Genomic DNA, 24,925 nt, shown 5'->3' on the forward strand with positions numbered 1-24,925 from the left:
CCATCCCTCTCAGGTAAACCCAACATGGTTTCCTTGTAGGAATCTTGACTCCTTGGCATCTTCATAGACTCTTCTGTCAAAGCACGGGCTGCTGAGGACCTGGGAGTCACTGGAGCTGAGGTGAGAGCAAATGTCTTCCTCTCTTAGAGGCTTGGGGTGTTTGCTTATGTTCCACAGAAAGCAGGTCCTGCTTTCCTACCAACCTGCATTTGTGGGAAAGGAAGGACAACTGAACGTCATCCTCTTTACTTCCAAAGAGAGCTGACTAGACACCCTGAACCCCAGTTCCCTTCTGAGAGAATGTCCCCAAACTCAATGCTACAATGTCAGAAGGAAACCTGATAAATTAGACCCAGGGTTCCAGGACTTGAGTGAGCTTTATGTCACTCTTGGGAATTGGTGAACTCTGGTGTCTGCCTTGGTTTTGAAGGACCGTGTGGCAGCCGTATGCCTGAAGGTAATGAATATGAACCATAGTCAGTTTTCATAGATGGGCCCTTGAACTGAGATGGTCATTGTCCCAGGCTAGCCCACAGCTCCTCTAAATGTGACTGCATGGTATCACCCTCAGGTTTTATAATCTTAGGGTCACTGTCATTTTGCACTTCGGTGTGAGATATGACTTCTGCCTCCTTCATTGTGGATGGTGATCTAGGGGTGCTGGCTTAGGACTGGACCTGGTAAGGAGGGTGCAGGACAGGAGGGGCTGGTAAGGAATGAGGAACTGAGACTGCTCAGCAGTGCAGAGAACAGGGTGGGGCTGCAACTACAAACTGGGCAGGAAGGAAACTGCTTCTTTCTCGGCAGTACAGTTGCTTTAGACCCAGTGTAGTTTGGATGAGGTTTTGTTTTAGTATTTTAGAGGGGAGGGAGGCAGACAGGGTCTTAGTGTGTACCCCTGGCCAGCCTGTGATTCACAGTGTGTGTTCTGCCTGCCTCAAGCTCAGGATGCCCACAGCAGGTTCCCAAGGCCAACACCATGCTTGGCTCCTTGCAGCCTTTTAGATGGAGATGAGGATCTCTGGCAGGGCACTGGGCAAAGTGACTCACGTCTGGGCCTGCTCTCCTGTGTAGAAATTGGTACTGACTGGCGCTAACACACACTAAGTAGCTCTCCCGTGAACCAGAATGCTCATCAGAGTGAGAACACACAACTTCCTGCGAGTTTCTAGCTCAGTTACATCACATGAACATCATGGTTAGGCATTCAGACTACATTTGAGTGATCACACACTTCTGGCTTCCTCGCTGTTTATCTCCTGGGAGACCAGACTTCTGTCTTTCGCCTTACTGGGAACTTTCAGCAGCGTGTTCAATGCTTTCCTTAGCTGGGACCTATCTGAATGTATGGCCAGTCTGAACTCAACTTGGGACAGTGTTTTCCTCCTTACTCAGGGTACTTGGAGAACATAGAGGAACGTGCTGGTTTATAATAGATACGGAACCCCAGGCCTGTGTCCTATCAGGTACTGTGTGTGCATCCACACACCTGCCCAAGAGAAAATTGTTGTTGGGGAAACCCCAATGGTGAATATAAAATATATAAGCAGTTTTATCACTTGACCTAGTAGTTCAGCTTCCAGAAACTTCTTTAGTGTTCCTATATAGTTTTTGCAGTCTTAGATAATATTACCTTCTTGTAAAACAAGTCACGATTCAGATGCATCCTCATGGTTTATTCTGAATTGGATTCCTGGAGTCAAAACAAACTTCTTTCCCACAAGGTTGTTTTACTTCAGGATTCTATTTTTGTTTTCTGTGATTTAATTATTTTGTGTATCTTTTCAAGATTCCCACCTCCCAGTATAATCTTTATATCCCTGCACCACATCTACATGTAGATTTGAGGATATTTATGAGAGAACCCTTGGGCCTAATGAAATTCAATAGCTGTGGCCAGGAGGGTTGACTCATGCCTTTAATTCCAGCTCTCAGGATGCATGGGCAGGTGGATCTCTGTGAGTTAAAGGCCAGTCTGATGGGTCGAGGTCAGCCAAGTGGACATAGAAAGATCCCATCTCAAAATACATAAATAAAAATGAATTATAAATAAAAATCAGTAGATATGATTACTATCCTCATGCCTCATTTATGATGGTGTCTGATCCTCATATATATTGCTCTAACGGCCTGGAAGCCTTCTCCAATCTCAGCTGTCGTGATAGTAAGAAGGACTGATGCATTAACATGAATATGAATTGAGGAGCAATTTACAGGCACTGGGATGGTGTAGAGGTTCAGAGCACTTGCTGCTCTTGTAGAGGACCTGGGTTTAGTTCCTAGCATGGTGGCTCACCAACATCCCTAATTACAGTTCCGGGGATCTCTCTTCAGAACTCCCTGAGCACCAGTCACAAGTGTGGTACACATACATACGTGAATCAAATGACTCATTTTAAAAAGCTACAGTTTTCAGGGTTTTGACAGAAGCTGCTAATCATTATTTTACAAACTAATTGTAAATGAAACATGACTGCAGAGCAAAACAAAATTCCAAACTTTCTGCTTTAATTTTTGCCAGGATGGCAAACCATGATGAACTTGCCCATGAGGGAAAGAAAGCTCATCATGTCGGTGAAATGGTACTTCCTTCAGCTGTAGGTTAATCGATGTGCTGCATGGTGTTCTATCCAGAACGGTCCACACATCAGGGCAGACCTCTGCCATTGAGCTTCGGCCCAGCACTCCCCCCTCCTTTCATGAAGTTGTGAAAAATTAACACCAGCATGTTTCAACAGTTATGCTAAGAAGAACATCATAGGTGCAGAGGCTTAAGTCAAATGCTAACAGATTGAACTCTGCCCTAGAAATGACAACAGAGTGATGGGTGTGCCCATGATCATGGGTATTTTGGAGGCTGAGGTGGGAACAAGGTTGGGGAACAGAATTTGGGTAACTCTGGGCCGAGAGAGAAAGAAGACAAAGGAACAAAACTGCTTTATTCCCTCTATGGAAGTATGAAACAAACAATAACAACAAGGAAACAAAACCAGAACTCATGAAGGTTAAGTATTTATCCAGGAGAAGCCACATTCGGCACTGAAGGAACTCTCGTCCTTGCAGGGCTCCTGCTCTGGAGGAGGCTGCACAACGTGAAATTCCCTCCCTTGAGCAAAAAGGACTTCAAGCAACTAGATTCCAGCACAAGGTAGGGTGAGGCAGGTTCACGCCAGCATCCTGCAGACTCATTATATTTCTCTTTCTGTCCTCACCCCAAGAGCAGGTCCTGTCTATTCCGCGATGAGTAAGAGTTGATGATTCAACAACACAACGTTTCCTGTAAACCCTGAATAGTTTCTGTTTCTTCTAGGATCTTTGGATCCTTGGCATCTCCACAACCTCTTCTCCCAACGCACAGACTTTTGGGGACCTGAATCCTGCAGGAGTTTGGTGAGAGCAAATGCTTTCCTCTATTTGGGGAAAGGGAAGGATTAAGGGTGCTGAATTATGCTTGGTCTAAGTCTGGCTGGTGAGGCAGGGAAGAGGGGTTTATGTAGATCTCCAGAGTCCCATCCTCTTAGAGAACTAACCCTAAAACCAGAAACTGACGAAAGATCTCTACACAGAGAAGAATGAAATTGGAACTCACACTAAAGATACACTTCAGCTAAAAATGAGCTAAAAAGATAATTTTCAGACCCCAAAGCTAGGGTGCTGACAGAAGAGATGTCCCAGACCCCCAACAGTTCAGGAGTCCACAGCTGGATAGAGGCGAGGGGAAACATTCAATGCAGATTCACAAGTGCCAAAGAGATACTTGACAAAAATTTAAAGTCATAATCTTTGAGGAGGTACAAGAAGAACAGTGAAATATGATTTATTCTTGTCACAATGACTGGGCAATTTATTATTTTAATTATTATATTTATACTAGAAAAATAATTATTTTATAATAATTATTATTTATTGTCTTCATGTATGTATGTACACCATGTATGTGCCTGTTCCTCTGTAGAGTTAAAGAGGGTGACAGATTTCCTGGAACTGGAGGTATAGAAGGTTGAGTCATCATGTGAATGCTAGGAACTGAACCAGGTCCCCTGGGGGAGCAGCCAGTGCTTTAACTGCTGAGCTATCCTTCAGCATCCTTACTTTTTATAAGACTAATTTATTTTATGTGCATGTATGGAACTTGAGTCTTCTGTAAGTGCAGCAGGTGCTCTTAACGATGGAGCCTGTCTCTCCAGCTCCTGATTCTGCAGTGACTGTTACCAGAAAGATGAAACAGAAATGTTGTCACAGATGTGGAGTAAAGAGAACCCAGCACAGTGTGGGTGAGCGTATGAATTAGAGTGGGTAACTTGGAGAACACAGTGGCAGCTCAACTAGTGAGAGACACCACTAGGCTTGTCCAGGGAAATGAGATCATTATGGCAGAGAGACAGCTGCATGTCCCTGGCTGTTGCTGCATTTTTGAAAAAGTCAAAATATGAAATCATGGATGGATGAGAAGCAGAGAATATGTAGTACACATACAGCGGACTGAGATGGAGCCTTAAAAGCAGGGAAATATAGTCACTTGTGAACACATGGAAGAACCTAATGACAATATGATCTGTATAATAAGCCAGGCACAGAAAGGGAAATCCTGTATGAATTCACTTACATAAATAATCTACAGAAACTCAGATGACAGGAGAAGTTAGGGTGGCAGTGAGCAGGGAGGGGGCTCGCATGCTGAAAGGCTATCAACTATCTGTCATGTAAGAGGAGAAGTGCAGTACAGGGCGCCTGCAGCAAACAGTAGTGTGTTCTACCTGGAAAGACACCAAAATTAGACTTCGTATTTGTGGTGCTGAGGGTTGAAGGCAGGGCCGAGGACATGCTGGGCAGCTGTTCTGTTCCAATCCTCTGATTACTTTTTATTTGGAGAGGGAGTTTCGCTTAAGTTACTCAGGCTGATGTTGAACTCACTCTACATTCCAAGCTTGACTTTGAAGTTGTGCAGTTTCTGCCTTGTTCTCCTGGGTACCGGGATTATGGGATGCACCACCAGGCCTAACTCTAGAAGTAGGTGTTTAGTGTTCTTCACACAAAATGACAGTTTTATCATATTTGTATCAAATAATCCACAAGTTAATTAACTTAATTTAACCATCCCATAATATGTACATATTTCATATGGGTATTCTGTACTCTGAATCCATGACATTTACGTTAGTAAAAGAAGAAAGGAAGGCTGAAGAAAGACTGACAAGGATAGATGGCTCAGCAATTCAGAGCACTGGCTGCTCTTCTAGAAGACCTGGTCCTGGCACCCACAGGGCAGCTCACAACCATTTGTGCCTCCAAGTCAGATGTCCTAATGTCATCTTCTGACTGCCAAAGACACCAGGGATATTAGTGATTCACAGACATACACAGCGGGAAAAAAACATTCAAAAAATTTCAGCTATAATACACACACACAGCACACTCAAACATACTCAGAGAGCTAAAACTCTACAGGGCATAAAAGAATCCTGAGCATCCACACCGAGCTGGCAAGGACAGCACAAGTGACTCAGGCAAACTCGGTTCCCTGAAGTCAGATGAGCTCAGTGGGGTTAGCTCACCACAGGGACAGGCTAGGAGAGTTGCATTTATTTGCCATTGGCCAAGACACTGAAGTGCCCCACCTTATCCTCCCACATCTCTGCAGCTCCCCTTGTCCAAGGTGTCTTCGCTGTCGTTTTGTGTGAGAGTGCCCCCTAGCGTCAGTACAGCAAAGCAGCTGCAGTTCAAAATACCTCAGGCTGGAAGTCATGCTGAGAAAATTGATTTGTTGGTGGTGGTGATGTTTTCCCTCTACAGGAGCCTCTTTCTTATTGATTGGTATTCGTTTTTACTGAATAAGGGGCTTCACTCTGACGTTGTCACCCACGAGATGTCCTTTGGTCATGGGAACCCCTCTTTATTCTCTGTTCTCCCCCTCCCCTCCTGTTCCTCTTCCGGCCCTTGTACTTTAATACCTTTTAGGGGCTTCATTCTGCATGTGAGAGTAAACACGTGATGTCTGTCTTTCTGTATCACTTCCCTTATGACACTCCTCAGCTCCATCCACTTTCCTGCAACGATGCACTTCATTCGTCCCTATGGCTGAATAAACCCTCAGTACAGAGTGAGGATGTAGTCGGCTGGATTGTGCATCGCCAGCCGTGTGCTCCTCATCCACTCGCCTGCTGACAGGCTATTTGAGTCAGCTACTCGGCTGCTGTGAAGAGGAAGGTGACACACATGAGTGTGTGTGTGTGTGTGTGTGTGTGTGTGTGTGTGTGTGTACACAGAGGTCAGGAGAGGATCCTTATCCCTGGTCCTGGGCTGCAGATGGTAATGCGCTGCCACTCAGTGCAGTGCAGCAAACCTGAGTCCTCTAGAAGATCAGCAAGTTCTCCTCAACACGACCCGTTTCTCCGGCTCCAGCTCTCAGCCCCGACCTTCTTCATGTGCCGTCTTCTGCACTGACAGGGCGGGCCATATTTTTTTTTTCATTTAAGGAGGGGAACTCAGTAGCCAATTCTTCCCAACATTTGAGCAGTGATGAGTCTCTGCATTAACCACTGACCGCTGCAGAGGGAAGCTCTTCAGGCCGAGGTTGAGTGTAGTAGTAATTCAAGTATATGATCATCAAGGGAAAGTTGTGTTTAAAACAATTTTAAACTATTTTTGTGTGTATTGGTGCTTTGCCTGCGTGTATGTGTTGGCACCACATGTATGAAGTACCACGTGTGTAGGCTGAGACTGCTCAGTTCATTTCCCAGCAGCTCAGACCCAAAATAATCACACAGGAACTATATTAATGAAAACACTGCTTGGCCTGTTAGCTTGGGCTTCTTATTAACTCTTACATCTTAAAGGAACCCATTCCTATTATTCTGCGTATTGCCACAAGGCTGTGGCATACCGGATAAATCTCCAGCATCTGTCTCTTTTGACAGCTGCCTGGCATTTCCTTGACTTTGCCTTCTTTTCTCCTCCATCTCTGCTTGGAATTCCAGCCTTGCTCCCTCCTGCGCTGCCATAGGCCCAAAGCAGGTTTTTTTTTTTTTAAAAAAATTTAACCAATGGTAATAAAAACAATATCTTCACAGCATACAGAGGGGAATCCCACATCATCTGTGCATGGTGGGAACTGAGCAAGGGCGCTCTGGAAGAGCAGTCAGTGCTCTAAAGCACTAAGCCAGGTGTCCAGTGCTGTTGGAGTTGCTGACATCAGCAGGACTGTCCTGGTGTGGACGGATGCTGTGTGCTCCTGTCGTCTGTCACGTGGAGCAGGGAAGAGCAGCTCCATTGCACAGTGGAGTTGCCCTGGCTGGGGTTCTGAGAACTACTCTCAGGAAAGACGGGGACCAGGATGGTCACGTTGGAATATGAATTCACTAATTAAATAGCATATGAAAGAACCAAACAGGATTTTCAAAACTACACTAGTTGAATTTTTTAAAATATTTGGAAATGCCCAATATTAGACTGAGTAGACAGAAACACAAACCTGTAAACTGAAGAAAAAAACCAATGAAACCACTAAGCCAGGGAATTTCTAAAGGAGCTGTTGTTTTTAACTAATCATTCAATTTTACCAATACAGACTTGAGAGTCAGATGCTGGGGTGAAAGTCACCCAGCTTAGAGGGGCAACTGCTTCCTCTTCTATCAACATCTCAAAAAAGGAGTTTTCTCCTATACTGTCAATTAAAACTTCCCCAAATGAATGTCCCTCCCTTCTACTTCCTATGCGTCTCTCTCTTCCTTCATCTTCTGGACTCCCTCTCACTGTCTATGGACTTTTTTCCTTATCAACTGGTTGCTTGCTCCACCTCTTGAACTATGGTTCATTTTATTTACTCCCATTAACAAGATTCAAGCAGAAAACTCTTGGATTAAAGGTGTGTGCTAGAGCTGAGTCTCGTCACAAGGAGAAATAGGTTTTTCTAGTAAATAATTCAATCTCAGTGTTCACAGTGTGATAAAATAACCTACATGAGGAACTGAAAACAGACAAATAAACAAACAAAAAACAAAGAGTCCAATATTATGTGCATTGGTATCACGAAGACTAACACGGTTTTTGTCCCCAGAAAGCAGAGTGTCAGAAAGCAGTTGAGAAGTTATTGAAAGAAACAATGCCTCCAAACAGCCCAATGTCGGTGAAAGGTGTGAATCCACAGACACTCGCAGAGCCCTCTGATCAGCTCTCGGCAAATTTGAAAGACTCAAGGTATGTGAACTAACTGATTTGTCATGGTGGGAAGAAATTAGGAAGCAGCCCAGAAGGAAAGTCAGAAGCTCAGAGTCCTAGGACAGAACAGAGTGCTCCTAAGCAATGGTACAAAGAAGACTTCACAGGATTAGAAACAAAAGTCCCGAGAAAATGAAAAAAGAAAATCAAGACCCAAGAGCCTAAAAAACACACCAGGAGGGAGATGGAGAGTGAGGAAGGAAGGACTGTGGTGTGCCCCATGGAGAATGCTCACCTCACAAATGCAAAGCCCTGAGTGTCATCCCAACCACTGTGGGGAATGGAGACCATGGGACATGCTCACACTCAATGAATCAAGGCAGTGCTAGAGAGACAAATCTCAGACATTTCCTCTTGGTTGTATTTCCTAGAATTTATAGGTTTTACATCCATAAAATCATATGTATATATAAGACAGGAAAGAAGATGTGAATTTTTGAAGTGGGCATAGGGGACATCAAAGAAAGGTCAGACAGGAGAATATACTCAGTGTGCAGCACTCACCTAGGTTAAATGTCCTTCTCTAGGGGCTGGAGAGCTGGCTCAGTGCTTAAGAGCCCTTGTTCTTACAGAGGACACGGGGCAGATTCCCAGCACTCAAATGGGGGCTCACAACCACCAACTCCAATCCTGAGGAATCCAACACACTTTTCTGACCTCCATGGGCACCAGGCACACCTGTGGTGCACATACATACATGCAGGCAAAAAACACATACGCATAAAGTAGTAAAATAAATAGACTAAAATTTCTAAATGTCCCTTATATAACACAGGGCCATAAATGATGAATATACACAAAGAAGTTTATTAGTTTAAAACGTCGAGAAGAGGATTATATATAATCACAACAACCAATGTGAAAATTTACCAAGTTCACAAGTTACTGTAGTCAGTTCAAAATTTGTCAAACATCCCATAAACAAAACATCAGGTCCGACCTTCACACTGACTCATGCAGAGCAGCTCAGGTGCTTGTGCTGTGTGTTCTGTAAAGCAGAGCTGGCTCTCACTGGTTGGCTCCTGCTCTAATGGCTCTGTCTGTTTTACAGGAAAGAACTTCATCTGGAAAAGGGAGCAAGTGCTCAGGAAATGAACATCAGTGTTGACCAGGAGACGGACTATGCCGAACTGGTTCTGTCTGTAGAAGAAATCACACTGGGAGAGAAGACTAGGAAGACAATGAAAGATTCACAACTGAGAAAGAGAGAGGCCCACAGTATCTCACAGGCTGTGTGCGCTCTGCTGAATTCTGGAGGGGGCGTGGTCAAGGCTCGCGTTAAGAATTCAAATTACAGCTTCATCAGAGATGGAGTAGGACTGGATCTGGAAGAATCATTTCATAAAATGCTTTCATTTTCGCATAAATATCTAGACTACATGCAGAACAAAGGGTACTTTTTAATTTTTGTGAAACCATGGATCCTGGATGTCTCTGGTCAGCGTGTTCTTACCTTGAAAACCAATTTCTATGTGAGACATTTCTCAACTTCAGAGGAACTGAAAGGTCCTATTGCAGTGCTGTCCCTCAAAGCAAAGAAAGACTCTGAAGGGAGGTCATGTTCAAGACAGAGCTTGTCTGGATTATGTGACTCTGATAAACGCCTTGCCACGTTTTTTAACAGAGAAAAGTTGACCCTAGAGGAGCCATTCTGTTTCACTAAATCCAAACATGCAGAAGTTAAAATGTCCCCTAAAGAAAACATTCTGGAGATTCTTCCTAAAACTGTTTCTGCATTTGCAAACACTGATGGGGGATATTTGTTCATTGGTTTAGATTTGGAAAAACGACAAATAATTGGTTTTGAAGCAGAGAAAGGAGATCTTGAGAATCTAGAGAGTGAAATAGAGGAGTGCATCCGAAAGCTACCTGTCGGTCACTTCTGTGAGGAGAAGCAGAAGATACAGTACACATGCAAATTCATCCCAGTCCTCAGACAGGGAACCGTGTGCTCCTATGTGTGTGCACTCAGAGTGGAGAGATTCTGCTGTGCTGTGTTCGCTGAAGAGCCTGAGTCCTGCCACGTGGAAGACAAGGAAGTGAAGAGTATTACCTCAGAGGAATGGGTCAAGCTCCAGATGGAAGCCACATCAGGTTTGGGAAGGGGGAGTAACAATCACTTTCTAATTTGCTCGGGGGGGGGGGGGGGTTAGAAGATTGCTTTCTGGGGCCTAGGCAACATCTAACTCCTCATTTACTGATCTCTGCTAGATACTAGCCAGAGCTCACAACCTCCTGTTTCTTCTGTCCACTTAGGACATTCCCTACAGAAAGTATGTTAGCTGCTTTCAGTAAGGCTATGAGCTATTTCCTTCACAAGGAGTAAATGTGACACAGCCTGCTTCTCCAGTGGTCAGGAGTGAATCAGGAAGAAGAAGAAGAGGGGCAGGTCTCATAATGTCCTTCAAGGGTCTTGTCACCTCCCACCATGGGTTAAGCTGAAATCCCTACCAAAACTCAGGCCGTGGGCAAAACACTGCTCAACTTTTTATAACAGAATCCTGAAAGTGGTCTCCAGTCCTAACCTCACTGGAGTGTCCGTTTCCATCAGAAAGCTGATCAGCAGAGCCTCACATGGACGCTGTCCTATCTGCTTCCTGAATTTCTGCGCATCCACCCAGAGTTGCCTATCGAGTTCTCCCTGCCTCTTTCAGACTATATCTAGCTTGTCTGTCCAAACCCCTCCTCCTACGAAGGCTCCTGGAGCCCACCCCAGGCTCCCACTGCATTGATCCCATTTCTCAGAGTCAACTTTCTGTGTCCCTCATCCTTCACTAACAGTGACAAATGCATTAGAAAACCGAGTAAAGCAAAGGGAATGTCCCTTTGTTTAGGCATTTTGATGCGCTTGCCCACCATAGACTGTCTCCATTACCCCGGGTCCTGTGGTACCCTGTGTTCAGTTCAGAGACCCCACCATCTAATCTGTTCCTTTGTTTTTATTCACCTCTTTAATGCCATTTGTGCCTCTGCCTTAAAACTTCCTACTCCTGTCATTTGTAAACAAAATAGGACCCTGAATTTTTCTCAGAAGGTAAGAATGCTGGCCTTTTAACTCCCTTCGACTAAGAATGCCCAGCTGACATGAACACGAGAAACTTCTGCACTCTCCCAGTGCCAGCTTCCCCATCTCTGCACAAACCCACTTCTTTCCCAGCTTTCATTCCTTCTGGATTTACCAGCTTTAAAAAGAAACCAAACCTGGGGACATATCTGAGGTGACAGAGTGGTTGCCTAGCATCCGTGAAGCCCTGGTTTCAATCGTTCTGGTTTGTAAACTCATAAACTGGGTGTGGTGAGGCACTTGGGGCACAAGGTTCACATTGTGGGTTTGCACCAGCATGGTCTATGGGATGTCTGTCTAAATGTCACTTAGTACAAAGTAAAGCAGACCCACTTAGTTGTTAACACATTCAGGAACTCTTAGTGCGCTTTTTGCAGTTATGCTTTATGTAAGTGTACTGTTGAGAACTTCACTATCATCAAAAGTGAATTTTGCAAATTTCATTTGACCTCAAAATCTAACCTCAATATCTAACCCTTTTTCTCTTAGGAAAACACAGTTCAACTTGGACTATTAAAACACATTGCTCTAGTTAGTGAACAGTATAACCTGTGAGAAATTTAAAATTACCTTTTCTGTCTTCTCAGGTTTCTCCAAGCAAAAATATAAACAGACCCTTCAATCAAGCAGCCCACCACCATGTTTCTGTAGCTGCTTTGGTACTGACATTCCAGAAGCCCAGCAACAGAGTGCCCACCTTCCAGGTAGTGGTAATGTGACTTCCTAGGTTGGTTGATGTGACTGTGTTCAGGCCTCCTCGCCTCAATGGGTCTCTGTGCTGAAATCTGTCTCCAGGCTTTCTGCATTGGAATTGATTTGCTGTCGGGTCCCTTTCAGGTCCCTAGAATAACTTTGTCTCAAACATTAACCACCCCATACCACCCTGCCAGCACCAGAACATACACACACACACACACACACACACACACACACACACACACACACTAGCACCTGGCTACATGTAACACTCTGACACAGGAGGACAGACAAAACGGACTTCCTCTCCAATGTCAACCTGACAGGTAGAAGGTGACAGTGTCTCTTCAAATTCCTGTACTGGAAACAGATTTTCAAGAACTATGGATTGACCCTATGGCCGTGATTGCCAGTCTGTGCTCACAGAGAAGTCTAGCCTACCTTGTGTTCTCCTTTGAGCATCCTCTCCCCACCACTGGAGCTCTGGGAATGTGCTCTGCTCCCTCCTTTGCTCTGTGGAGCCATCCTGTTTCTCCTCGCTTTCCTCCTGTCTCATCACCTCTTTGGTGCTTCCTAATGCCTGACTTTTCTGTCTTCAGCACTAGGTCTGTCCTTTGCTCCCCTGACTCTTCCGATTCATTGAGTACCAGAGCAGGCTCCTGCTGCACCATGTTATAGAAACAGCAAGAATGTGAGTGTTCAGCTGCTTCCAAAGCTCTCTCTTTGCAGAGACTGAGTTTCTAAGTCCCCCTTGCGCTGCTGCCCTTCTGTTCTTGAATTATCGTTTGGTGTCTTGTGTGTTCACCTTCTGGGTTGTGATGCAAAGTGTGGGACTTAACCAGCTGTTTGGTGATAGCTCATACAGGACATTCATGATATTTTTGTTTTATAATTTGGTGTATTTATTTATTTTTCTAGTGCTGTCTAGAAAGGTGCCATGCCCTCCAGAAGGCCTCCGCATGGAGCTGTGCTCAGAACATGAAAGATATGGGCAGTTACTTCAGACGGAGCTGGGCTCACTTCGTCAGGGAAGGCTGATCATCTCTAAGAGCTGGGCTTTAAGTCTGGGCTTGCAGAGGAAGCAGGAAGTCATCTTGAATGTGCTTCATATTTCCCAGGACAGTCTCCTGACCCTGCACAGCTTTGTCCAGGGAGAGGAGGAGCTGGAAGGCGACAGCTCTGTTCTGAGGGACCTGGGCACTAAGATAAAGAACGATTGTAAACAAACTGTACTAACTTTAAAGCAGAAGCTGGTGAATCTTGGCGGTTTCACTGGTAAAATAGGTATTGCGATAAAGATAACGTACTTGGGTCATAGGGCAGTGTCTCTATATGACTCAAGATCGATAATAAGTTACCCCAGAAAGTATCGTCTGACAACTAAGACAGTAAGGGACCTAGAGAAGTCACTTGATGAAATCTTAGGACCAGTGTACCAAGGTTAAACTGTAGTGATCAGTTTGCCTCTGAACTTTTAAACACATAGAATTAGATACTTTACTTTTCGAGGATTGTCCTAACTCATGTTTGAGACTGCCTGTCATAGAAAATGGACTTTGGTTCCATGATAGTTCACGTTTTGTAGGTGATAATATTCTCTCATTCTGTTAAAATATGGAAAATACGTCTTTGGATAACTAAACAAAAATAGAAATGAAATTCTGGGAAAGGGATTGGCCATTGAAGAAGGCAATGGTAAAATAGTGCTTTAAAAATGTGTCCCTAAGCCAAGGGATGTGATTGATGCTTTGAATTCCAGTTCTTAGAATAAGGCTGGTCATCTTAGTCTACACGGAGAGTTCCAGGACTGCAAGGGGTGTGAAGAAAGACCAGGCCTCAAAATAAATACTTAAGAAAATAATCAAAAGGCCAAAAATTGTCCCAATCTGCATAGCCATTCTTCTTGTTGAGGAAATGCATGGGGACTCTAATCATGGAAGACACTCTCCCTAGAGAAGATTGTGAAGGAAATGATGAAGAAGGCATTGTAGTGCAACATTTGGTCACAGTGTTGCTGCTCAGCTGTGTGTGCTATTGCTGTTAAATCTGTGGTTTGTGTGTCACAACCCTAAGAAGGACTTTTCACAGGTCCCAAATCACAGAGCCAAGGCGCAGGGTTTGCAGAAAGTAAATGAACACTGCTCACAGCAGCAAATAGTAAATATGGAGGTTTCCGGAAAGATCAAATATGCGTATAAAAATACAATTGTACATTGCGTCTTAAGAAAACAGTGTATCTGTTGATGTAAGGCTTCAAAAGGCCAACAAGTGTCAGGAATGAGGACATGCAAGTACTCTCTATGGGACTATAGCATGTGCCTCAGTTTCTCTTTATAACATTGTTCCCTTTTGAAGTCTTGATAATATGGTTTTAAGAAATCGATATTGTTCTTTTACGATTCGAAGTACATTTGTTTTATATTCGAATTGTAGTATTGTCTGTGCTGTACCTGTGAAGGTGTTTACAGCATTGAGTTTATATGCGAGTATTGTGCGTTTGAAATGTTGATGTTTCCTTCATAAAGGAAGTAATGTCCTTGTTGTACATCTTCAATTGTGAAGGATACAATTTCTCAACATTTGGCCCCTAGGGGTGATTATATATGCCGTGGTGCCTGTTGTGACTTCTGATGGTGCTCATCAAAGGGCAGGTTGACCATAATGAGAATTTGTATGACCGGGCTATGGGCTGGGCGCTCAGAGAAGCCAGTTATTCTAAGCCATGTTTTCTGTTTTCATCTATTTCTTAATCAATGCAATTTATTTTAAAAATCTAATTCATTTGTCATCTAATATTTTCTTAGATCTGTGTCTTTCTAAATGCAATTCTGCACGCATCTTTCTTTGATAAAGCTTCACTGTTATATCTGGGAAGTTATACTTACCAAAACTGGATGCCATCAAAATGTTCTGCCATTTTTTATGTTTCTAAAATAAATAATCATTTGAAAACATCACCAATGCCTTGTTATTCTCATTATTTTCCAGAATAATATTTCTAACCTGATGTTTTAGATGTTTTGATTACTTGGGGTTGTGGTTTTCAGAACTGTGCCTCAGAGCTTTGAAGGCCAAGGAAGTCAGAGGAGATGTTAGCAGTGCAGCAGGAGCACTGCCCTTGAGACAGCCAGCCCCAGGAACTGGCCTAGAAGACACCTTACCACTCTGCCACCACCTACAAACAACCCTGAGTCTGAGCTCTATTGGAGACACTTGGAAAAGGAGGCAAGATCAAGGGTCAGTTCATGAGAGTATGTCAAGGGACAACACGGTTGTCTTGGAGACTGATGTACTGTCAAGTTTGTGGGAACTTATGGGAGGTTCTTTAGCAGAGAATTTAGTGAAAGCAGCTATCTTTCACTAAACCTCTGAGAGACAGGATGGGAGCTGGCTAATCTAGGAAACCAGGAAGCAGGAAACCGTGTAGAGGAGGCTGTACTGGTGTGGGGAGGAGAGGTGCCCTGGGAAAGGGTAATGGAGTAGTAGTGCTGACAAGCTTGACTGAAGGGTCAGGGTGTCAGGCACATTAGAAAACCATCAACAAATGAATGAAGTGTGGGGGACAGTGAGATGGCCCAGTGGGCGAAGGTCTCTGCTATGTCGCCCGAGGACCTGAGCTCCAATCCCAGGGATCAGTGCTGGAAAGAGAGGACTGACTCCTGTAAGCTGTTGTCTGACCCCACGTGGAGCTGTGGTCCATGACCACCCTCCACACATCTACACACATACATACATACATACATACATTTATGCATTCCTAATTTTTCAAAAGGTCCATTTTAGGGTCTGGAGCGATGTCTCAGCAGTTAAAAGCACGGCTGCTCTTGCAGAGAACCCGAGTTCTATTGCCAGCACCCACATGGTAGCTCAGAACCATCTCTACCTCCAGTTCTGGGGGATCTGTTATACTCTTCTGTCTTGAGAGAGACTAAGGCAGGGTGTGGTCATATACACGCAGCAAACACTCATACACCTAGTGTCAAAATAAGTAAACCTATTTTGGTCTTCTTAAGATATTTCTCTAGATTGATTTTGACCTTGAACTTATCTGAAGCTCTGAAATTCTATTTCTAAAAAGAAAAATAATCCATTTTAAGTTGAATATAAGGAAGACTTCACACTAACTGGCACATAATGTATTAAATTGACCTAAATCTGACTGTTTTCCTAAAAGAAATCAGGGGTTATTTATGGTTGTTAGTGTAATGGATTGCAGCAAGTCTCCAGGACTGCTGGGGACCAGAAAGCAGTCAGTCCCAGAGACCACATGGCAGGGAAGGTGGATGGTCCCTGGCAGCAATAAAGGGATAGGCAGGGGGGTGGGAGACAAAGAGATAGACACACCCTACAGAATGGAACTGGAATTTTATTTGGTATTATGGAGGGGAAGAAAAAAGGGAGAAGGAGAGAGAGAGAGAGAGAGAGAGAGAGAGAGAGAGAGAGAGAATGCTTCTCAAAGAGAGGGAAGGGGGGGCCAGAGGCTGAGGCTACAAGCAGGAAGGGAGTGGGCGTGGCTTGTCTCTTAAAGAGACAGAGCATTTCAGTTAGAGTCCCAGGTCTGATGCAAATTGTAAAATTAACTTTTGAGGTTGTCTGCAATGCCATCTACTTGCAATGAAAAATAACAATGCTGAAAACAGCCTGGTATTGGCATAGAAACAGACAGGAGGACCAAAGGAACCAAATAAAAGACACAGATATCAATTCACACACCTACAAACATCAATCTTTGACAAGAAAGGAAACAATATAAAATGGAAAAAGAAAGCATATTCAACAAATGGTGCTGGCATAACTGGATATCAACATGTAGAAGAATGAAAATAGAACCATATTTATCACCATGCACAAAACTCAAGTCCAGATGTTTCAAAGACCTCAAAGTAAAACCAACCACACTAAACCTCATAGAAGAGAAAGTGGGAAGTACACTTGAACACATTGGCACAGGAGACCCCTTCCTAAGTATAACCCCAGTAGCACAGACACTGAGAGAAACAATTAGTAAATGGACCTCCTGAAACTGAGAACCTTATGTGAAACAAAGGACATGGTCAACAAGACATACAGGCAGCCTACAGAATGGGAAAAGATCTTCAGCAATCCCACATCGGACAGAGGTTGATCTCCAAAATATACAAAGAACTCAAGAAATTGGTCATCAAAAGAATAAATAATCCAATAAAAAAAATGGAGTACAGACCTAAACAGAGAACTCTCAACAGAGGAATCTAAAATGGCTGAAAGACACTTGAGGAAATGCTCAACATTCACTTAAGGAAATGCTCTGATCGTTATTCAACAGAGAAATGCAAATCAAAACAACTCTGAGATTCCATCTTATACCTGTCAGAATGGCCAAGATTAAAAACACTGGCAGCTTATGTTGGAGAGGATGTGGGGCAAAGGGAACACTCCTCCATTGCTGGTGGGAGTGCAAATTGATGCAGCTGCTTTGGAAATTAGTAGGGCAACTTCTCAGAAAACTAGGAAACAACCTACCTGAAGACCAAGCAATACCACTTTTGGGTATATACCCAAAGGATACTCAATCAAACCACAAAGACATATGCTCAACTATGTTCATGGTAAGCATTATTTGTCATAGCCAGAACATGGAAACACCTAAATGCCCCTCAATCAAGGAATGAAAAAGGAAAATGTGGTCCATTTACATAATCTATACTATACAGCAGAAAAAAAACAATGACATCTTGAAATTTTTGGGCAAATGGATGGATCTAGAAAACATCATACTGAGTGAGATAACCCATACCCAGAAAGACAAATATCATATGGACTCACTTATAAGTGGCTTTTCGACATAAAGCAAATAAAAACTAACATACATTCACAATCCCAGAAAACCTAGACAACAAGCGGACCCTAAGAGAAACATGCATGGATCTAATCTACACAGAAAGTAGAAAAGGACAAGATCTCTTGAGTAAATTGGGAGTGTATGGATTATGGGAGACGGTAGAAGGGGAGAGGGAAGAAAGGGAGGGGAGTGAAGAAAAGGATTATAGCTCAATAAAAAATAATAAAGAAAAAAAGAAAAGCAGCAACGAAAACAAAGAAACAGAAGTGAGCACACTGATAGAATATTCATGTATTGATCATGCGTTTGTTGGAAGAGCACTTACGATCAGGAGATAGGAGGCTGATGAAGGAAGCTGAGCTGGGGAGACAATGGAAGCAGACCCCGGTGTCTTCAGTCTCTGGTTGCCTGGTGCTGCTCTGGCCTCACCTGATGCTTTCCCATTGCAAAACCTGACACACCAGCACCCACCTCTCTATCCTCCTCAGACTATAGGGCTGTGTACTGTCTAATCAGTATGGTTAAAGGGAAGGCAGCTTAAGAAAAAGACGTAAATGGGAAAAGAGGAGGAAAAAAATGAAAGAACAAACAGCACAGGCAAGGATTCCTGGAAGAAATGGTCAGAGACCAAAATGGAGCTCAAGAGGGAAGAGAGGGTGGAAGGACTTTTCTTGCACATGGGGAAGGTACAAGGAGAGAGGCTATGACTATAGATCATAAAGACGGTGAAATTACAAGATGGTGACTTCTTCCTCATCCTCCTGACCTGAGACAAAAGCCTGGCAGCTTCAAAGAAAGGCCTATTGGGTTTTTCCTCCTGCCAGGAGGACCCCACCACCACCTATGGACCAGTCCAACAAGACCAAAGCCAGACCAGAATGTGTTTTCCTCAGACTTACGGATCTATCAGCTGCACTGTCTTCGTTCAAACTGAATAGTCATAAAATGGGGGTGGAAGACCCTTAAGAGCCCCCAGACATCAAGGAGAGAAAGGACCTCAGCTTCCTGAGGCCCCCTCTGCTCTGCTCAGCGTCTTTTCTGTCTGTCTGTCTTACTCTGTATGTATGCTTCCCTACCCCTACTAAAAGCCTTCTACAGGCAGACTCTGTTGCTGTGGTCTGTTGTGTCTGAGATTTCACTCCACCACCCTCCCTGCTGTGCTCCATAGTTTTCCTGCCTTTAGTTCTTTAACTGGCAGAGAAAGCAAATCCCAGAAGGCCCCTCACCTGCAATACAAGTAGAGGCGCTCAGGGTGAACTGGCCATGGGGAGAGGGATCTGTGCCTCAGGTAGGAGACAGAAGCAGTTGAGACTTCAAGGCTCCTGGTGCCATATTAAATGTGTTTTCCTTTGCGAAGTGACAGGAACTTTTGGGACCTGAGGTAGGTGGCTACGGTTTGCCTCTTGAGCATCACTCAGACTTCCACTTCATAAAGGCCTGATCCATGGAGAGCGTACACCAGTAGCATAGTGGAGAGGCAAGCTTCTGGACCAGAGGCTGACCACTGCTTTGTCAACAAGCAGAGGCGGTAAAAAAAAAAATAATAATTTAGGACATGGTCCAGGCTGGCCTTGAACTTTCAAGAGCTGGATGCCAGGTGTCTGCCGCCTGCCCTGACTGATTTCTGTTAGCCATCTGTTGAGTCCGTCGCTGAGTAGTTTTCTGCTGCAAAGCCATGCTGTACAGTTTGCACTGTGAAAAGCTCACCGTGTTTGTGACGTCGAGGACTTGGTGAAAGATGATAGAAGGTCATGGGCAACAAATGAGAGGCTGCTGCAGTGCATATCAACCTGCCTGTTTCCCTCATAGCCAGAAGGAGCGGCTCCCAGCAGACTCCTCTCCTGTGCCATTTGCCCGGGTTCATCCTCCGTGTACTCAGACAAAACGTTTGGGCACAGGTGCTTTATGGCGTGCCCTGGTGTGGTTGGTGCTTTTACTGTTTTGAGACAGGCTCTCATTGTGTGTTCCCTGGTGGCCTGGAACTCTGGGTCCAAGTGATCATCATGTCTTTGCCTACCAAGTAGCTTGAATTCTAAAGACTTGTGCCCCTTTGTTTTTTAAATGAACTTTATCCCCGAGGTGTAGATATTGCTGGATTTTGTATCTTTTCTTTCTTTTTTACTTTTCCTCCCCAAGATCAGATTCATCTGTGTAACCTTCAGTGTCCTGGAACTCACTCCATAGACCAGACTGACCTAGAACTCACAGAAATCAGCTTGCTTCTGCCTTCTGAGTGCTGGAATTAGAGGCATGTGCCACCCCGCCCCCCCCCCCAGGCTTTGTATTTCTTTTCCGACACAATGGTGTCTTCATAGCCATCCAGGAGAACAGGACCTGTCTAACTCATTCTGAAACTGAACTGGGTGTGACTTAACTAGTTTCACAGTAAGACGATAACAGCTCCTAGAATTTGACAACTTGGTTTGTTTTTTGTTCTTTCCTCTCATTTTAATATGAAGAATGAATAGGGCCAAACAGATTGCTCAGTGGATAAAGATTCTTAGAGTTGGACCTGATAAACTGAATTTGATGACTGAGGTCAGATTATTGAATAAGGAAAAAAAAAACACATGAAAAAATGTTGAAAATCCCAGCTCTTGGGAAATTGAAGCAGGATTCCCACAAATTCAAGACCAGCCTGCTGAACTATATAGTAAGCAAGCTCCATGCCAGCCTGAGCTACAGAGTGAGACTCTGTTTAAAAAAAATGTACTTTATTTAACACACACACACACACACACCATGTGAAGAGCCTAGAAAATGGTTTGGAAGTTAAGAGCGCTTGCTGCTTTTCCAGAGAACCAGAATTCAGGTTCTGACGCCATTCTTAGCTTTTCTAGGTGTGCATGCACATGACTCACGCACACAGACACCATTTAGGTGTTCTTTGCAACGAACACTTGCAGGTAAAGACACATGGACAAAAGTGTTCACTAAGTGATTCACTGTGTCACACTACAGCTTCTGGCCTCCATGATGAGATTTTTCCTTTTTCTTTCTTTCTTTATTCTCTTAAAATTTATTTTATTCTATTTTGGGGTGGAGATGGCAAGGGCAGAGGGCAGATACAAAGGGACAGAGAAATGAATGGGATCAAGATGCATGGTCTGAAGGACACAAGGAAAATATATATTGGGAGGAAGGAGAAGAGAAGTAGCAAGAGATATAGAAATCTGAGGGGGAAGATATAAACTTAACTAAGTGTAATAACTCTTGCCTATAATTCCAGCACTTGGGAGGCTGAGGCAGGAATACCAATTATGACTTCTAGGCCAGGCTGGGCTACATATGTGAATTCAGTCTTGTCTGTGCTAGAGAAAGTGTCCTAAAAACAAACAGACCAACAGAAACCAAAGCCAACCAGAGCTGGGACTGAAGCTTACTCGGCAGAGTGATGGCAGAACCCTGCTTCATCTTCAGCACTGTGTAAACTGGGGTCACACCTGTGACCTCAGCCCTCGGGAAGAAGAGGCAAGAAGTTGGGACGTTCAAGGCCAGCCTCAGCTACGTGGGACTGTGTCTCATAACCACAAATAAGATCTTGGAGAGGGATGACTCAGTCCGTAAAGCACATTGCAAGCATGAGAATCTGAGCTTGAGCCCCAGCGCTCACGTAGAACTGGGCATGATAGTGTAAGCTTGTAGTCACGGTGCTGGGGAGGTCGAGACAGAAGAATCCGTGGGGCTCCCCAGCTAGACAGCTTGGCCCAACTAGTAAGCTTCAGGCAGATGAGCATTTCATCTCTCAAAAGAGCGGGGCAGCATTTCTAAGGATGATTCTAAGGTTTGTCCTCTCATTTCGACACATAGGCACACACACGCTGAAGGTCATCCTGGGATATGTACGTAGTTCAGCACTAGCCTGGGGTACATGTAATATATATGTATATGTGGAATAGTCTGTACATGGAGGAGGGGAACATCCGGCAGTTGGAATGGTTTCACGCTCTTGGGAAAGACGCAGGACAACACAGGACCCCACCATTCGCTGTATCAGCTGCTCCAGTCCCCAGTTCTGCTTTCTCACTGAAATCTGTCTAAGCAGGTCAGACTCTACTCAGAGCGGTGTCCCTGTGAGTGTGATCATTTCGTCCTCAGGTCCTTAATTAAAACCACATGCAGCTCCTTGGTAAAATAGTGCCTAGCCAGGAAATAGAGGCAGGAAGGTTGGGAGTTCCATGTGATCCTCAGCTACACAGCAAGTTGGAGGCCAGCCTGGGCTACACACATAAAATCCAGTCTCAAAAAATTAAAAATTAAATAAGACATAGCCAGGCCTGGTGATTCACACTTGTATTGCCAACTCCTCTGGGAGGCTGAGGCAAGAGAATTGAAAGATCTTGGTCCACTCAGAGAGTTCCAGGTTCTGGGTAACTGGTGAGAACCTACCTTTCAAAATAAAAGTTACCTTTACAAAAGGGCTTAGTTATATCTCAGTGGCATAGCACTTGCTGGTGAGGACCTTGGTCCAAATCACAGTATCAGGAAAGAAAAGGCTTAATATCAGATCTCCTTTAGGAATCCTGAATGTTCCAAACTCATTTCAATGCTATATTCTGCTGTCCTGAAACCCTTCAGGAATGGCTTATTAGAAGGATTTTGGGGATGCTTAAGGCTGGGTTCCCTTTACCAGGCTGTTGATAACGATGTGTAGCGATAGGCTAAGTCATTTAATCATAAGCCTGGGAGAGCAGATGCCCTGTGTAAGCTCGCTGACAGCCAGTGAGCATGAAGAAAGCTGGGAGGGCAGCAGAGGAGCTGGAACGTGGATGCTGTGGGCTCCAGCTCTTTGGAGACTGTGTCTCGGCTTTCACTGAAGAAGGCAGTAAGGTCATTCACAACACTCGGAGGCAAGGACTTTGTCTTCATTTGCTGGGTTGGACAGATAACCCATTTTATGGAAGTACAAAGTGAATCGCAGAGGCTTCTGTCTGTGTCAGGTGCAGGGCATGAGGGTAGCTCAGTCGACCCAGAGCTTCCTTCACTGTCCTGGCATATATTTGATTATAAAGTCTCCGTGAAGATACGAGTGTGAGGGCTTCAGGAGGCAGCCTGTAATGATTTGCAAGAAGGAGATGGTGGTGCAGAAGACAGGAGCGGGTGCTGTCCATCAGAATGAGCGTAGCCCAGCTGATCCCAGTCTTTCTGTATATGTGTCCCTGAGTCTGTCCCTCTCTCATTCCCGCATCACCCAGTTAGGCCAGTCCTTGAAGCCATGAAGAGTGTGGCATACACCTGGTTTAAATATTTTAAACAATCCAGTTCCACCCTTACTGTGTTTGAGTTTATGGCCTATCAGATTTTGTATGCATTTTCTGAATGCCCATATTATGAACGTTACACAGTTTTGTTTAGAGGTATTCTGCCTACATGTACGTATGTGCACCATGTGTGTGCCTGATGCCTAAAGAGATCAGAAGAGGGTGTTGGAACCCTTGGAACTGGAGTTACAGTTGTGGGCAACCATGTGGGTGCTAAGAATCAAATCCAGGTCCTTTGGAAGAGCAACAAGTACTCTGAACCACTGAGCATCTTTTTGGCACCTGCACAACTTTTAAATGGGATTTTCCTGTGTAAAGTTGGCTGCTTAGAACTTATTTTATAGACCGGGCTGCCCTTGAATGTGTGTCAGTCCTCCTGCCTTAGCCTCCAGCCTTAGCCTCCAAGTGCTGGATTTCAGGCATGTACTAGAGTCTATTGTTTTGTTTTGCCTTGTTATTTTTGAGATAATGCATCATGGAGCCCAGGCTGGTCTTGAATTCTTGATCCTCCTGCTTCTACATCCAAAGTCCAGGAGTGCAGGTGTGCTCCACAATGCCTCGTTGCACAAGGTATTTGGTGGGGAAGGCTTGATGACTTTTTTCTCAAGCTAAGGCTTGACACATAGGTTCTCAGGAAAATTGTATGGAATAGATAAATGACCAATAAATATAAATGTCAGTGTAGTAAGTAAGAGATACAGATTCTAGTTCTGCTTTCTCTGAATGACCTTAGGAGAATCACAGTCCTCTCTAAGCTTCAGATTCAACATCTGAAACTGGAAGAGACTCGTTCTGTGTTCTGTCTTCCTTCGGGAGCGCTGGGAAGAGCAGATTGGGTAATGTGTATAAAACTGATACTCTGTGTGTGTATACACATACATACATACACATAGATATATAGTTTTGTTTGCTTTTCTTTGAGACAGAGTTCTTCTGTGCAGCCCTGGGTGTCCTGGAACTCACTGTAGATCAGGCTGGCCTCATATTCATATATCCACCTGCCTCTGCCTCCCTGGTACTAGGATTAAAGGCATGTTCCACCACTCGGTGATACCTCCTATTTTTTTGATACAAGACAACTGTGGAGTCAGTTCTCTCCTTCCACCACGAAGGATCTGGGATCACCAGGCTTTCGGGCAAGTGTTTAATCCGCTGACTCATTTTCACGGCTCTGGTCTCAGACCCTCTTTGTAGCTGAGGATCACCTGACACCTCTCATCCTCCTGCTTCCACCTCTTGAATATGGAGGTTACAAGCTTATGTCACCAATTTATAGCCAATCATATTCATGGAAGAAGTTCAATCATTTGCTGCTATGAGGTTATCTTTAATTTTGCTCTAAGCTATTTAGCTCTCTTCAAGTCTTTGTTTGTTTGTTTGTTTGTTTTGAGACAAGATCTCCTATGTAACTTTGGGTGTCCTGGAACTCACTGTGTAGTCCAGACTAGCCTTGTACTTATAGAGATCCACCTGCCTCTGCCTCCCAAGTGCTGGGATTAAAGGCACCTGACCAAGTCTATTTCTTTTAATGTTCAGTTGAAATGATGCTGCTGATAGGAGCAAAACTCTAAAAATATTAATCCATCATCTACTATTAGAATAATCAGGATTATAGAAGTATTAATATAAGAACTGGAGAGGTGGCTCGATGATTAAAAGCACTGGCTGCTCTTCCAGAGGACACAGGTACAAGTCCCAGAACCCACATGATATGATGGCTCACAGTCATTTGTAAATCCAGTTTCAGGGATCTTACACACCATCTGATCTCCATTGGCAACAGGCATGAACTTGGCGCACATACATATGTGCAGGTAAAACCCATATTCATAAAATTAGAAAATACCAACCTAGCCCCAAGAGGAC

The 24,925-nt window shown here is 44.2% G+C and overlaps 1 protein-coding gene across 2 annotated transcripts; it reads left to right on the top strand.

Moving 5' to 3' along the window:
• The first annotated feature begins 811 nt into the window (after positions 1–811).
• On the top strand, positions 812–14,391 carry LOC125397697 (schlafen family member 2-like). 2 transcript variants are annotated; one of them, XM_087910185.1, is made up of 7 exons: positions 812–3,148; positions 3,311–3,390; positions 8,057–8,196; positions 9,269–10,311; positions 11,869–11,985; positions 12,577–12,668; positions 12,896–13,028. In XM_087910185.1, exons 3-6 carry the CDS (start codon positions 8,102–8,104, stop codon positions 12,618–12,620), a joined length of 1,299 nt encoding a protein of 432 aa, XP_087766311.1. In that variant the 5' UTR covers positions 812–3,148; positions 3,311–3,390; positions 8,057–8,101; the 3' UTR covers positions 12,621–12,668; positions 12,896–13,028. The 2 variants fall into 2 exon arrangements, with proteins under 2 accessions (XP_087766311.1, XP_087766310.1); XM_087910184.1 differs by lacking the exon at positions 12,577–12,668 and having other exon boundaries at positions 12,896–14,391.
• Positions 14,392–24,925: the final 10,534 nt, after the last annotated feature.

The sequence above is a fragment of the Myodes glareolus genome, chromosome 9 (assembly GCF_982192425.1).
Source record: "Myodes glareolus chromosome 9, mMyoGla1.1, whole genome shotgun sequence".
NCBI classification, from domain to species: Eukaryota; Metazoa; Chordata; class Mammalia; order Rodentia; family Cricetidae; genus Myodes; species Myodes glareolus.